We start from the raw sequence: 15,761 nt of genomic DNA on the forward strand, positions 1-15,761 counted from the left end.
CCAGAGATAAGAAAAAAGTGTTAGAATATGTGGACAAGGTTGCCTGAGGGATTTAGAGAAAACCATGCACAGGAGAGGGTGGTGGCCTCTGGGCGGAAGGAGCTCAGAAGCACAAGATAATTGGGTGTGTAGCAGAAACTGAGACTGACATTTGGAACCAGGATGAAGAAAACTGGAGGTATTTTAAATAAGCCAGAGACTCCCCACCCCAGAAAGTTTACGATTGCCCTTTTATTTTCTATTAAAATTTTTTTTAATGTTTATTTATTGTCGTGAGAGAGTCAGAGACAGAGACTTGACACAAGTGGGAGATGGGGAAGGCAGAGAGAGAGGGAGACACATAACCCGAAGCAGGCTCCAGGCTCTGAGCTGTGAGCACAGAGCTGGACGCAGGGTTAGAACCCAGGAAGCACGAGATCATGACCTGAGCTGAAGTTGGAGGCTTAACTGACTGAGTCACCCAGGCGCCCCTAGGATTTACCCTTTAAATACCAGTGATGGATCTTGTCAAATCGCATAATTTTCCCAGGAAACAAAACTCTTTTGTGGGAAGAAGAGGGTGAGAGCACAACAGAGCTCCTGCAATTGAATCACGATACCATAAGAATTTTCTTCCACACTTAGATAAGGACTAGACAAATAGTAGTTGAGGAACCCTTAACTAAAATGTCCCCCAAATCTACCTTGACTATATAATTTACAGTCTCAAACAGGGACATTTTGAAAAGGAAAAAAGGATGCCATTAATAATTATGCAAAGATTTTGGCATACACTGGCTATCCTCATTCTACTGAAATTGAGCATCCTACCACATAGAGATCCATTTTGAATGACATAGTTCTGTTTAAAATACAAAATACCTAGGATAAAGCTTGCTTCATTCACCTTCTGGTTCAAATTAATTGAAGCAGATTCACACCTCAGGTAATCGATAAAAGACTACAATTAAGAACTACAATTAGGACATCTAATTACGAAATCGGGTGAGGTTTGAACAGTGTATCATTTGGAGGCAATAAAGTTTGCAAGCACAGACAAATTTAGATTTTAAACTCATCTCCACTTTCCTCTGTGATCATCAGTACTTTACTTAACTTCTCTGAATGTCAACTTAACCTGTAAAAAGTGATAATATCTACTCCCAAAGCTATCATGAAAATCAGATAATGTAATGTATATAAAGAGCCAGTCACAAGATTGGAACTCAATTAACATTAGTCCTTTGGGAGAAGAGTAATAACGTGGAGGGCTATGGTCTATAAACTGCAACCACAAAATTTAAAACCGGGAGAGCATATCCATGTGTATACAGGACCTAAATGAATATACAGTTCAAGAGTATCTGATTAACACTATTAAAGAAAATGGATGGTGTAATAAGAATTTGGTAGTAAAATTGGAAGAAATTTTTCACTAATTTAGCTAAGAGAAGTAATGGGAACCTGATGAAAAATTATTCATATAACATATGATGTCACGTAGCTCTAACACTTATTTTATTGAATTGATGTAATCTTAGTATATTAAAAAAACCCAAGGATTGTGATTCCAATATGTGATCTTTTCTGACACAGATGGATCTTTATTTTTTTCTTTTAAATTTTTTTAATGTTTATTTATTTTTGAGAGACAGAAACAGAGTATGAGCGAAGGAGGGGCAGAGAGAGAGAAAGAGAGAAAGATACAGAATCCGAAGAGGCTCCAGGCTCTGAGCTGTCAGCACAGAGCCCGATGCGGGGCTCGAACTTACAAGCCATGAGATCATGACCTGAGCCGAAGTCAGACGCTTAGCTGCCTGAGCCACCCAGGTGCCCCTATTTTTTAAAATAAAAATACCTTAGTTTGTCCTCATTCTTTTTTAAGTTTATTTATTTATTTGAGAGAGAGAGAGAGAGAGAGAGAGAGAGAAACAGAGAGAGGAAGAGAGAGCACGAGCAGGGGAGGGGCATAGAGAATGGGAGAGAGAGAATAATCTCAAGCTGGCTCCACACTGTCAGCATGGAGCCCAATGCAGGGCTCGAGCTCACAAACCACTAGATCATGACCTGAGCCAAAACCAAGAGTCGGATGCTTAACTGACTGAGTCACTCATGCTGTTTGTCCTAGATCTTATTCATTACTTGATCTTTGAGAAATTGATTATGAAACCACCACGAATTTTATACTTTTTGTCATCACTCTAATCATCCTGGGTCATTAGTACAGACTTCACTGAATATAATTAAGAAGGGTGTTTTGAACACAGAAGTCAAACGTCAGTATCAGAAGCAACAACCATTCTAAGTTACCTCCAACCCAGGCAGTTATTACATGTTTCTCAAAACCAATTAATTATTTCAAACATGAAAGAATCCATGTCTTAGGAAAACAAAATCGGACAAACAGAAACACTCCCAAATGGAGCTGTCTGGGTGGCTCAGTCAGTTAAGTGTCTGGCTCTTGGTTTCAGCTCAGGTCATGATCTCACAGTTCATGAGTTCAAGCCCTTTGAAGGGTTCTCCACTGGCAGAGTGTAGCCTACTTGGGATTCTCTCTCTCTCTCTCTCTCTCTCTCTCTCTCTCTTTCTCTCTCTCTCTCTCTCTGTCCTTCCCCCACTCACACTCTCTTTTTCTCTCAAAATAAACATTTAAAAAAAGAATACATTATTTCAAAAAAGAAAAGAAAACACTCCCAATGATTGTCAAGAAAGAAACAAAAACGAAACAGAACAGAAAGAAAAAAACCCAAATAAAAGCAGCAACGGTGAGAGTCCACCTGCTGTCACAATGGCATCTGACTGGCCACCCAGAGAAAAAAGCAGGTAAGCAAGAGCAGCAGTGTGGCTGTAGCAGCCTCGCCAGACCCCGCATGGCACAGTCTAGTTTAGATGAGTTTGCAAACAGGAGCCAACTAAGGGCAAAATGCACCTGCAGCTCTCTCTCACTCCTCTCCAGTTCTCACCCACCAAGCACCAGCCGGGCTATCTTATCCATTTTTGAAATAAAAAAAAAAAAAAAAAGTGTGAGACAATTCTACAAAACAATGGAAACCACGAAAAGGAGAGTTTGTTCACACACAGCCCTACTTTAACTGAGGAAAAGGCCCAGGGGGTCGTCTCAGCCACCATTTGAACTGCCCACAGAAAGACTACTTTGGTTTTCTTAATTAGATATTTCATATAATTTAAAGGACTAAAAGAAAAATATGGAATGTTCTGTCATAGCAATAGGAGCCTAGCACTTGGATTTCTCTTAACCCACCTGTGTGTGACAAGTGTCAATTTCACCTTAACTGTTCAGTAATAGGACAAGTTTCCTCACGATGGTGATTAATGTCTTACTGCTGTCTGATTCGATTGTTCCTCAGTAGTTCAGCACTTTTGCTAAACGCAGATAGCACAGTAAAGAGAGAGAAAATGTTCATTTGACAATCATGATTAATAATAATGACTTTTATTATTGCTAATAAACTATCTTTATTATTTTAGATTTAACACCCTCATTACTAAGTGGCCCTGAGAGCAAGCTTCACTGTCAATTAAGAATTTTCAAGAAAACATCAAGAAATAAAACGTTATACTAGATATAAAATGCCAAAACTGTGTAACTTGTGTGGTCAATACAGTATGTCAAACACAGCAATAAATTCAAGACAGAAAAGAACAGGAGAGAATTTTGGGTTTGGCTATTACGGAGAGATTGTTGGAGAGCCATTTCGATGCAGTGCTGAGTGAGTGCCACTTGGGTAGTAACTGGTTACTAATTTTTGGTTAATAGCTTTTAACATTTTATCAAATATTTCTAGCTATCTGCATAGTTGTAGGCTATAAAGATGATTTATACCTTAGCTTATAAGCAAGGAAATCTAGTTACTGATGAAATTCAGGTGAAAATTCTTCTTAACATTTTAGAAAGTAAGAAAAGTCGAAGTGTCACATAGTCTCCATAGCTCACGTTTCTCATGCGCCCTGATCTCAATTTGTTTCTTGCTTCCCCAGCGTCATGGTACCATTTCTTATTCTCTCTTCATTCTTTGTGTGAATGCTAATTGAGCATGTACTTCATACCATGCACTCTTCCATATATTCCGGACATGGAAATTAGTGAGATTCAATATTTTCTCCTAATGAACTTTACCAACAGATGGTTAACTACAATAATATATAATGACATACAGCACATTCCAGGTGCTACATTGGAGTTTAGAGCCAAGTGTTGTGAAGACAAAGAGAAACGTTAAGTTGGTAGTCTGGAGCAGGCAATGGGATCATCAGAAAAGACTTCACAGAGAAGTCTTTTGATCGGTCTTTGGAAGGCAGATAATGGTTTCTTTAGAGTGAGAAGCTGAGGGAAAGGCAATCTATTCATTGAGGTTTTGAACTGTTTACTACAGATGAAAGAAAACTTGTGAAGGGTGAGCAAAGCCTCAGTGACATAAAAGTGCATGGCTTATTCGAGAAACTCTGAGCAGTCAAATATTATTGAAACATAAGATTTGTAACAGAAATGGACTTGGCAAGATATTCACCTAATAAATATTTATTAAGTACATATTATGGGCAAGAGACCAAGCTAGAAATAACGCTATGTATTTTATTGTATACAACACATCCAATTACCCTAACAAAGTGGATGTTATTCTCCACGTAGGTATCAGGAAATAAATGAGGTGCAAGTAAGGTAAACTTGGTCAGACCTGTGAATCCAGCTGGTTCCTCTAAACATACCCTACTTAAACACCCAAGTGAATTCGATTCTGAAAGGGACCAAGCATCCTATTAAAAAGTCTATAACTTTATCCTGAGAGTCTTAATGAGTTAAGATAGGTGTTTTAAGTCAAGGTATATCATAAGGGCATTTAGCAGCAAATATGGCAAAGTGGTTAAGGGATCAGGCATCACCACTATAAGCTGTGTGTGATTTGGAAAATTAATGTCTCAGGGTCACAGTGTTTTTTTCTTATAAAATGGGGATGATGAGAGTACGTATTTTATGAGATTGTTGTACTCATCATTTAATATATGAAATTTATTTAGAGTGATGCTTGGCTTCAATAAGTCATCAGCGTATGGGATTCTTGTTTCAGAAACAGCTCTCTGATGGCACTGTGAGGAAAGGATAGCAGAGGCAGGAAAACTTCAATCCTCAATATTCCAGAAGAAGAACAAAGAGGGCTTCGACTATGGCATTTGGCAGTGATGGAAAAGTAAAGGTAACACTGGGAGATATTTCAGCTGTAAATATTGAAAAAAGTTTGTGACCAACTGGTTTGGGGAGAAGAGGAAGGAAAACCCAAAACAGAAAACAACCCCGAGGCCTCTAGTTTATATGGCCAGATGAATGCTGATGTCTTAACATTTCATAGTCCAACTGCTACTTCCCTGTGAATTAATTATCCTAGGACTCTCCTGGCTGCTGAGTGCCCGTAATTGATTTAATGACTATTTATAGTGAAAAAATAAAAATAAAAACAATGTTGAAAGCCAATAGAGGCCAGAGAAGTCAGTTCCTCCCACTAAGGCTAGCCTGTCCCTATCACCCTGAACTGACCCTGTTCTCAAGTCCCTTGGGTGTGAAAATAACTGAGCAGTTATCTCTGAAGCTGGCGGACAACACGGCTTCTAAGTTTTAGGACCAGAGCTGCATAGAGGTACAGTGCTGGTAGGTGGTAAAAAGGGGACTGAAGAATGTAGCCCAACTACCATTTGGGGACATTTTGTTTTCACTTGGGACAACAGTGAGATCAAGTTTTCAAACTGTGAGGAGGAATGTTTCTCGAGAATTCTTAATTTCTTAATCAATACACTGATCATATTTAAGTTCTATACAATATCCAGGGTCCATGAGATGTCACAAACTTTAGGTATATGAAAGAAAATACATGTTAAGGTTACTGTTGGGTGAAACATGAGAGTGTATAAACAGAAAGTTAAAACGAACACCAAAATAAATTCTAGGCAAGACACTCCCTGAAAATTTTTCTTATCACTTGAATTACACATACATAGAATATATTTCCATTCTTCTATAAAAGCTACCATCTGTATCTCTACTACACAATTCGGGAATTATGAAAGCTGAGTATTTTACATGTCATACAACACAGAAGACTGTGATAACATTTATTTTTGAGCTATTAAGGCTTTAACTGAACTACATTGTTTCTTTAATAAGTTAGTATTGCATATAAATGACAAAAGGAGACAGGAAATACACAAAAACAAGTTTATTTTACAGTGGGGGGATAGAGGAAGAGTGGTAATTAACCCTAAATTCTGTTCTCCATTTATATAAAAGCTTCTTCATTTCATGGTCTATACACTCTTTTTTCTTTCAAAACAACTTCACGAAAACATCTTGGGGTTTCGAAGATAGAAGGGAAGGTTAGTCACTCCATAATGCAAATATCCTGAAAGCAGAAATGAACTTGTGTCCTCTTTTGCATCTCCTCCTATTGTTCCTCTAGCGCCTAAAACACTACCTTCAAGAGAGGTGGTGGCACTCAGCACACATCTTCACCTTTCCTCCCAACAATGAAACACTTTCTATAAGGTCTTTCCAACTAACCCTCAGAGATGGTAGAGTTAATGTTATCAAACCAAAACCTCTTTTGAGTCTAGGTGAATCAAACACTGCCTCTGCAACTTTGTCCCAACATGACTGGTGCCCTGTCTGGATCACGAAAAGACTTCCCTCAGCCTCTTCTCATCCTTTAGTTCTTTGACGACAAGGCAAAGATAGGCACATTTCTGGCTTGTTAACGAAACTGCCATTGTACCATGTCTGAGAGCATAACGGCAAAAAGACAGGAATGCTCCAACCTCTAAAAATGAAGCATTGTATGCCCTGTTTTCCGACTGAGTTAAGACATGTATTTATTTATTTACTTTGGAGAAACAAACTTTGATTTTCCAAATGTTTAGACTTGCTGGATAATTTAAGGTAAAAATCACATGTCTGCGTATGCCTGAAGTGGACAAGCACATCAACTGCTAGTTCTCTTTGTAGTGGAGAACTACAAAACCTGATGAGCTACAGGTAGCGGAGAACTACAAAACCTACACACTCCAAACCTGATGAGCGATAAATTAAAAGAGGACCAACTTTTCTGTTTCCTTGCTATTAACATCACCTCCAAACTATGATCTAGTTAATAACTGAAGCATTTGTTATTCCTCAATCTAAGTTTAAAAACTGTTTGTTTGTTTGTTTTATCCTAAGTAAGCTCTACTTCCTACGCGGGGCTTGAACTCAAGACCCCAAGCCAAGAGCCGCATGCTCTACTGACTGAGCCAGGCAGGCACCCCTAAAAACTTGTTTTAAAAGTGAATGCATTACCCTATTAAAATACATGCCCATCCTTGTATAAGCCTCTGCGTAATTATAGTTTTGTATAATTAGAGCTTTATGTCAAAAGATTTACAGCTTTATCACCTCAAGCAATATTTCACAGCTGCCAAGAATGATTTATGCAATAATGACTTAAACTGTAAAATAGAATCCTCAAAGGAAGGGCTGTCAAATATGCCTACTGCAAATAACTAGGTTTTTAAAAATTGATATTCTGGTAAACAGCAAGTTCAACGGTACCTGGTAAAATCACATAAAGTAGCATGGAAGGAAGTGTGGCTTCATGAGGGGGATCATGCAGCTGATCACACACTGCATGTATGTGAACTCATGGCATAGATCATGGGTTCAAACTGTGTAGAACACCTCTGGCCAGTTTGGAAAACAAGCGTTCAGAAGTAAAACCAAGCTTATGGTTTTGCTGCGCTAGTATGAGTGACTGGAAAAAGTGGAAACAGAATATCTCAACTTTTTGTTACTTTGCTCACTGTGCTTAGTACATTCCTATCCATATTCCTGTAAAGTGCTAAATACAGAATAAGTAAAGGAAGCATTTACTGTATATACTCAAGAAACCAAGAAACCCCCCAAAGTAAATTAGCTCAATAATAAAGAAGTAAGGAAACTGAAAAACAAACCAATACAAAATGTTGGTGATTTTATCCCTTCCTGATTTTATAAATGTAGGGTGCCAGGCAGGTCTCTAAGGGCAAGGCTTTCAAAGCATTTGAACTTCACAAGCTCTGACTGAATTTGCAGTTGCCATGTGAATAAAACCAATGCACTTTGAAGATTCTATTCAAGGTATCTGAACTAGTCTCAAAAACACAGGTTGATTACATTGACAGCAAATTGGGCTGTGTCTTCACAATCCAAAAATATAATAAAATTAATCTTTTTCTTTGGAAAAAGAAAAATAAAAAGTTTGGCCCATTATCTCACATATCTCATATCAATAAAAGTTTTTAAAATAGGCAGCATTTGGCATTAGCTCTAAAGATTACCAAGTCTTTGTAAACTGACTCAAATCTGAAAATGAAGCCAACAGAATCAAAATCATCACCAAAGGTTAATATTTATATAGCTAAACAAGCTTCTAAGTAAAGATTCCTTTTTTAAAATGAGAAGGTTTTAATTCATATAACCAAGTGCATCACTCAGATAGAAAGATTTGCATTAGTCAATGTACCAGGAGCATCTTCGCTGTAGAAACTTTTACATTCATGTTTGTGATTCCACCTTAAGTTGCCTTTATTGGGTATTCTGAGATAACTTCATGTGCTCACATTATACAAGTTACACAAGGTTTTGAAATATCACCATTCCGCGTGCCATATAATAACAGCTTTCATTTCAAAATACTTTCTGAAAAATATAGTGAGTATCTAAGTGATCCTGACAGTCCAGATTCATTTTATACTTAAATTCTTCAAGTTTAAAAAAAAATACTGAAATATCCCAGAAAACATAATGATCAAATGTGGACCAGCATGCCCTGCATAATCACAATATAGATTGTATCAATATCATGATAAATATTCAGATGGGGAAAAATGTCAGACAATTAAATTACTCCAAAAGCCCAAATTGTTGGCATCAGATACACACACAAAAAAGATGGGTTGCATTTGGATAGTGAGAGCCTTAGTCCAAGAAATGCTTTCAAGACAACAGAGCAATTAGGCTATTTCTAGCATGCCAACACTACTGATTGAAAAGGGGGGAGGGATGAGAAGTTTAAAAGCAATCTCTATGTTGGTTGATAATCATATAATTGTTTTCATTGCAGATTGATCCAAAGTTATACAAACCTGTTTTTCTAATCATAGTTTGTCACATATACTCACATAAGTTGATGTTAAGGAAAAACCAGTAATTAAGAACTACATTTTCTATCATAAAATATTTAATTGTAAGAAAATAAGAGGAAGGGTTAAACCTTTTCCCTGCTAGAATTTCTGCTGTGTATTTCATCAAATGATGAATCATTATATGATATAGGTTATAACATATCATTTTCTCATTTGTAAAACTTAAGAGTTACCTAAAAATCTGACTATATACCCCTCTGCCTCAATGATTTCTGCCAATGGAAAAAAAATGGTAATGCACTATCAACAAAACCAACCACAGCATGCATTTTAAGTGATTTACATTTAAGCACTAAATTGTCAAATATCACTGTGTATATTTGAGAATGTATATTCTTTTAAATGGGTATATATGAATATTCATACATGTGAGTTCATATGCTATATATGGTATGTTTAATGAATGCATGTCTATTAAATGGACATTTGGGGGGAACTATTATAGGTCTATTATATTATACTCCCAAAGCAAGCCTGAAAGAAGGAGGGGTGCCCTTGAAGTTGAGGTATGACCTTAAGTTTGAGATGCCAGTTTTGTTGCAGCTATAAAAATGATTACTGACAACTCCACAGTATCATAGCTCCCTTTGCCCATTTCTTATTTTAGGACAAATCTTTAACAGCCTTTATTATTTGAATATACATAGGTTTACTGGACCAATTCTTTACGTTCTTACATATCACCTTAATGTTACATGAAAAGGAGCAAAAGAAACAAGGGGTGTTGACTATCAAATAAAGCTGAAGAGCCAAGAAACATTTATAACTGCAGTAGTTTTACTTGAAGATACATAGTTTTCTATAAGATGTTGCTTTGTGAAATATTTTCAGGTTCAAGCAAATAAAATTCTGTATGTGTCTCCTTGGATACATCTATCAATGCAATCAGTAAATTATTGGCCTTTATATTATTCCCTAGAAAGGGGAGAGAGTAAGACTGATTTGTGGTACTTTGTCCTAGTGATAGTAAGTCATTGCACTTTTGAAGAGTACAGAGTACCCTTACTCAAAGAAGAAATTGTCCTTACTAGTCCACTAGTGAAAGCATCCAGATTTCCTGAATCCTAAAATACTAGAAGCAAAAGATATCTACAACTGAATATTTGGAGCTTCTCTGCATATGAACTTTCAATAATCAGTTGTCAAAATTTCATTTCACTGCAATCAAGTAAAAATAATTCTAAATAGATGAACTTTACCATTTTTGTGATAGTAGGTGACCTCCACTTTCCTCTCCTCTGACCCCAGCAATGCCTGGGCAATTTGGGCAATATCATGTCTCTTGGTCTCAGGCCCATGGAGAAAGTCACAGGTGCACGGCTTTTGCATGACATCTGGCCTGGAGAAACCAGTCATCTCGCAGAACCCATCGTTGCAGTAGATGATGGCACAGTTTTGCACTCTGGCATTTGCAATGATAAATTTTTTATCTGCAATAAGAAGATAGTGAGACATCTTTTAAAAAGCTTCCACAAGATTTCCATAAACACTGGAGCAAATTGTTGCATAACAGGAGATCTGAAAAGCAGGTGCTTCCCAAATTTCTAACTGCCCAGGGTTTTAAAAGAAAAAAAAAATCCTAAATGTGAAATTAACAGTCCCAAGTAGTTTTAACAAAAAGTATTAAGGAACTACTCTTCAAATTTCAAGAATGTAATTTCTCAAATAGTCTAGTTCTCAAGCCTTGTAACTCCCGGGGGTCCTAATGCACACTCAACAAGCAGCTGGCCCATTGATTATTTCCAGAATACCATTTAATTGTAAGATAAATATTTTCAAAGCCCAAACAATGAAACACCTTGTAACTGTCAGATTTCTCACCTCAGCTTTGGCCCTTAAGAGTACAACTTTCTCAAAGTAGTTATTATTTTTTGGATTTGGCTTTTCTCTATCCCTCTAAGGCATGCTGCACACTCATCATGTTAAAAAACAAAACAAAACATGAAACTATTAGCAATAGAACTATTTTGTGTTAATAGTTTAATAATTTGAAGATTCACCTTTCATAATATATATTATCTAGGAAAAAAAATTTACACATACACAGTAAATGTCACATTAGCACCTTTTCACTTTTACTTGGGGAGAACCTTGAAATTGTGCAGTAGTAGGGATTTCAATACAAAGGGCTCATTAAGTTTCAATCATAAATTGTATTTACTATTTCCAGGTAAGATGGGAACAGGATATACTAGTATATTTTGTACACAAGGTACTATATCCTCACGTCACTAAATGCAGTGCCAATACCTGCAAAATGTATAACATAATTGTGTGCTAATGTAGTTTTAAGGAAATGTGGAATATGAATTAACAAGCATAGGATTTAAAATTAATATGTTTATATAACAATAATTCATTCCTTACAGTTAGTCCACAGGAGAATGTTAAATGTATCTGCATTCAGTTGTGGGATTTACTTATTACATTTCAAGTTTCACATTTCGTAACGGAAATTTAAGGAAATGATAAAGGGGCATAAATGTTGTTTTGAATAATCAACCGTTTGCATTGGGAACCAGCACGGATCAGATATTGCTTTTCCCAAATTATCCTTCTTGGGATATATTTGCGTTGATTCAATGCAAAGTTTAGCTTCTATAAACTAAAAGCAAGCAAGCATCCCTGTCATACCACAGCTTAGCAATTTAACCCAGGTAAAATATAGTTTGCATAGCCGTTTACATCGCTGCTACCATTTACATTTTCTGGTTCCAGTGGTATGCTCTGCTCTACTCCTGACTTTCAAAAAGTCTACAATTAAACAGCCTCAAAATATAAACCCATGTTATACTAGTACGTTCCCTTTAAGATAGTAGAAGAGTAGGACATTAAGTAGCAAGGCAGATAATGGAGCAGTGGGAGAGGAGGATCAAATTGCCTCCTACAATGGAGACCATAATCTAAAATGTAAATCAGAATTAATATCTGGGGGAGAACACTCCCGCTGCCATTCGAACCTCCTGGCTCGGTTTCACAGCCTGTTAACTTGAAAGAGCCCGGAGTTGCCGGCTCCTCAGCCTGAACGCGGCGAACGCCAAGTGCACCGTCAAAGCAGAAAGCGAGGGAGAGATAAGAGAACAAATGAACTTACTTTGCCCTTCAAATTTCCGTATGATGGTCCCCAAAAATGTGTTTTGTGGTGCCACATGCCCCCTGCGAACAGGCATGTTGACCCCGGTCCTCCGAGGAGCGCTCCCCCCGAGCTCTGGAGTTCTCCCGGGATCTCTCCTCGGCTAGAGCCCAGGCCAGCGCGCGAGCCGCTCTTTGTGGCAGAGCATCCTCTTTTGAAACCAGAAATCTCTTCCCATTAGCACCACTTCTAGACACCCGCTTTCCCTAGCGGAGTCCAATCCATCCCCTTCACCTTCCGGAGGGGCCTCGCACCGGACTGCCGCGGGTGAGAGGGTTTGGGGGTGGGGAGAGGGAAGGAGGCGGGGTGAGGGGGGTGGCGGGGGAGGGAGGGAGGGAGGGAGCGGTGGGGGTGGGGTGGGGTGGGAGGGGGGCGGGGAGTCACAAGGGCAATCGATCTGTTTCTCTTCTCCCAAACAGCGCCAATTTCCCAGTGCAAATGGGCTTAACCTGGCGGTTGCCCAGAGCTGTGAGGATGGCTGGGGGGGGTGGGGGGGGAGGAGGGGGATGGAAGACTCGTGCGGCTTTTGCAGGAAGACGAGAAAGAAAAGGAGGCTGGGGGGTTGGGGGGAGTTGACGTTTCTATCCCCGCCCTCTCCCCTACACACACACACACACACACACACACACACACACACACCCTTTATCCCGAGAGCTTGGGCGCCGCCACAGCTCGGATTACTCAAGCGTGCTTTAGCGGAAGCCAGCCAAGAAATCTCCAAAACTCAGTGACAAACAGCTACTCTGGGAAGGTGATCTCCACGGCCACCAGCCACAGGGCTCCATCCCTGAGCTCCTCACGCCGCAGTAGCTAAAACACCCTTAGCTGCAAAGAAAAGACAGGTGTGAAAACAGTCCCTCAGTGAGGACTATTTCTAAGCTCTGGTGGCGTTCAGGAGTTTGAAGACTGAGGATGAGCCACTTAAGGGTTCAGGTTTAGTTCGGATCCCCAGGACTCCGCGGAGGTGGGTGCTGAAGCCCTAGCTGAATTGGCACTCCTGTCCCTGCCTTGAGCTGAGCCGAGTCTCCCAAAGACTAAAGGCTGCTGGTACCGCCGCTGAGCATGCCCTGTTTCACTGCTTGAACCCGTGAAGAGTTGCAACGTTGGGGATTGATTGGGACTCTTGGTGCTAGAGGCTGGAAGAAAGATGGGAAGGCCAAAGACTAGCAACTGGTACAAAACAAGGGAAGTGTTTGAAATGGGCGAGGCTGTGCTCCAGGGGAAAGGAACAAAAGGTGGGTGGGGCAAAGAGTTACCAGCCTTGGTGTGACCTCCAATGCTACTCCTCTCCTGAACACACTAGGCACACCATTCTACTCTCTTCCACTATTTCTAAGAAATTATCTCATTTAGGATGGGAAAGTGTTCAAGGAGCAGAATAGAGTCCTCTTCGTTCTTGCTCTCAGAGCCTGCCAAGGCGGGAATCTCCTGTTACATATACACATCTTTCTAAACAGACCTCCTGGAGACTTAGGAAATCAAATGTGACAAGTCATGCCAGGAAATGGTGTTTTCTAAGTTGTTTTTCTAGTTTTTCTTGTTTCTTTTCCCTTCATTTATGTTATCTCCTCCTTTAACCTAATAGTCAGCCTCTATCCACGCCCCTTTCTCTAAATGGAATTTGCCAAGCTACAACCTACAAAACTACCACAACACAGACAGAAAAACCTCTTGTTTCCAGCTGGTGACAAAAGTCCTAAGTCCTCTATCGAAACATGTAGCTGTATAATAGTGTTGGGGGTTCTTGCAACTCATTAGCCTGATTTGCCTGTGCCTTGAATCAGTCAGGTTCAGATTTTCTCAGTTACAAACTAAAATCTAAAGTAAAAACAATGAGACTGGAACACAGAAGGGCCAAGAGGGAGGTTTAGATTAGGAAAGTGAAAAAGTGGACTACAATAAATAATGAGGAAATAAACATATTGACTTTAACTTTATGTTGCAGAAAATACAAGCCAAGAAAAAAAGAAACCCTCCCAAATAACCCCCAAAAACCTAAGCAATTCTTCCCCTTTCATGTCAGAGTAATGAAAATGAATTAGAAATGCAAGACATTGCCTGGGAATGTTGAATTTTCAGGTTAATTAGCTTTACTTAAAAAAAGAAACAATCTATGACAACCCTTAGGCTCTTATGGTAGCTTGAGCTTTTCTGAATCTGTACAGTTCCCTCTCTCAGAACATAAAAAGACACGCTCCTCCAATGTACAGCTTTATTTTCTCCCCTTCTGCAGTATAAGTAGATCACTCTATCATTCTATTCCCTAGCTGCAGCTGGGCTCATGAAACGTCGGAGTTCCTCTCCCAGGTGTTAAACGTGTGGAGCTATCCGTGGTGCTGACTCTGACTCTGCCGTTAGTAACTGCTCTCAGCCTACATCCAGCCCCAGACAATAGAACTGCAAACTCGGCAAGTGGGCCCGAATATATCCACATACACATGTCCTCACTAGATACCCACAGAAACGGTGCTATTTGCACCCCCATCTTCTTTTTCTACTTATCTTGTTAGCTAAATCCAAGCTCAAATGCATTCTCCCCAAAATGCACCAAGAACTCCACAGAAAACAGAAAAACTTAACATTGTGCAGATTGTAATTAAGGTTTCATGTACACTATAAAGGCATAACAGTAGGTTATGGCAAGGCAAGGTCGTATGGCAAATTATTTCTTTTTCAAATCACAAGGAAAGTCAGTGAATGAATATTGCTGTAAAGGGAAACAGGCATTTCCAAATGCAGTTTGAAACAGATTTATCTGCCATATGACAAGATGTATTGACATGCAAAAGGTAACAGTGCAAACTGTTTCTAGTATGAGTTTGATATTTTCACAGATTATTGGGGCGCCTGGGTGGCGCAGTCGGTTAAGCGTCCGACTTCAGCCAGGTCACGATCTCGCGGTCCGTGAGTTCGAGCCCCGCGTCGGGCTCTGGGCTGATGGCTCAGAGCCTGGAGCCGGTTTCCGATTCTGTGTCTCCCTCTCTCTCTGCCCCTCCCCCGTTCATGCTCTGTCTCTCTCTGTCCCAAAAATAAATAAACGTTGAAAAAAATTTAAAAAAATAAAAAAAAAAAGATATTTTCACAGATTATTGAGTCTCAAAATCCTTGAATTCTTCTTTCAGGGTGGAAGAGTGGCTTCTTTTAAGGGTGGAAGAGTGGCTTCTTCAAGAGAAAAAATGGCTTTTTGCTCCCTGGTATATTATTTCTTTCTCTATAAATTTCAGAGTAGTCTCTGTTTGATTGTTCTGAGTAATTAAACACATGATGGTTGAAGTTCCATTGTCTGTGTTCATATTAGCAATCTCTGTGGCTTCACATTTTTCCCAACCTCATTTAGCTGTAAGATTAGTTCTATTAAGGATTCAGTGTAAGATCATAGGACATTCTATAACCTATGTATTGTAATTGATTGATCTGAGCAGAAGAT

The 15,761-nt window shown here is 39.2% G+C and overlaps 1 protein-coding gene and 1 long non-coding RNA gene across 9 annotated transcripts in view; one reads left to right on the forward strand and one right to left on the reverse strand.

Moving 5' to 3' along the window:
* LOC123598995 overlaps positions 1 to 9,955 on the forward strand; it is a 70,211-nt gene extending 60,256 nt beyond the window's left edge. For 2 of the 3 annotated variants that reach the window (XR_006712918.1, XR_006712917.1), the window contains exon 8: positions 3,469 to 6,384. This is a non-coding gene — a long non-coding RNA (uncharacterized LOC123598995). Of the gene's footprint in view, positions 1 to 3,468; positions 6,385 to 9,848 lie in introns of those variants that run through there. The other variant, XR_006712916.1, reaches the window with a different exon arrangement.
* The window catches only part of KCNH7 (potassium voltage-gated channel subfamily H member 7), a 486,826-nt gene extending 474,163 nt beyond the window's left edge, over positions 1 to 12,663 (reverse strand). For all 6 annotated transcript variants that reach the window (XM_045480018.1, XM_045480016.1, XM_045480017.1 and 3 more), the window contains exons 1-2: positions 12,296 to 12,663; positions 10,401 to 10,631 (exon numbers count right to left, since the gene is read on the reverse strand). In XM_045480018.1, coding sequence (XP_045335974.1) covers positions 10,401 to 10,631; positions 12,296 to 12,371 — 307 coding nt within the window. In that variant the 5' untranslated portion in view covers positions 12,372 to 12,663. The remainder of the gene's footprint in view (positions 1 to 10,400; positions 10,632 to 12,295) is intronic.
* Positions 12,664 to 15,761: the final 3,098 nt, after the last annotated feature.

Source organism: Leopardus geoffroyi, chromosome C1 (genome assembly GCF_018350155.1).
Source record: "Leopardus geoffroyi isolate Oge1 chromosome C1, O.geoffroyi_Oge1_pat1.0, whole genome shotgun sequence".
Classification (NCBI taxonomy): domain Eukaryota; kingdom Metazoa; phylum Chordata; class Mammalia; order Carnivora; family Felidae; genus Leopardus; species Leopardus geoffroyi.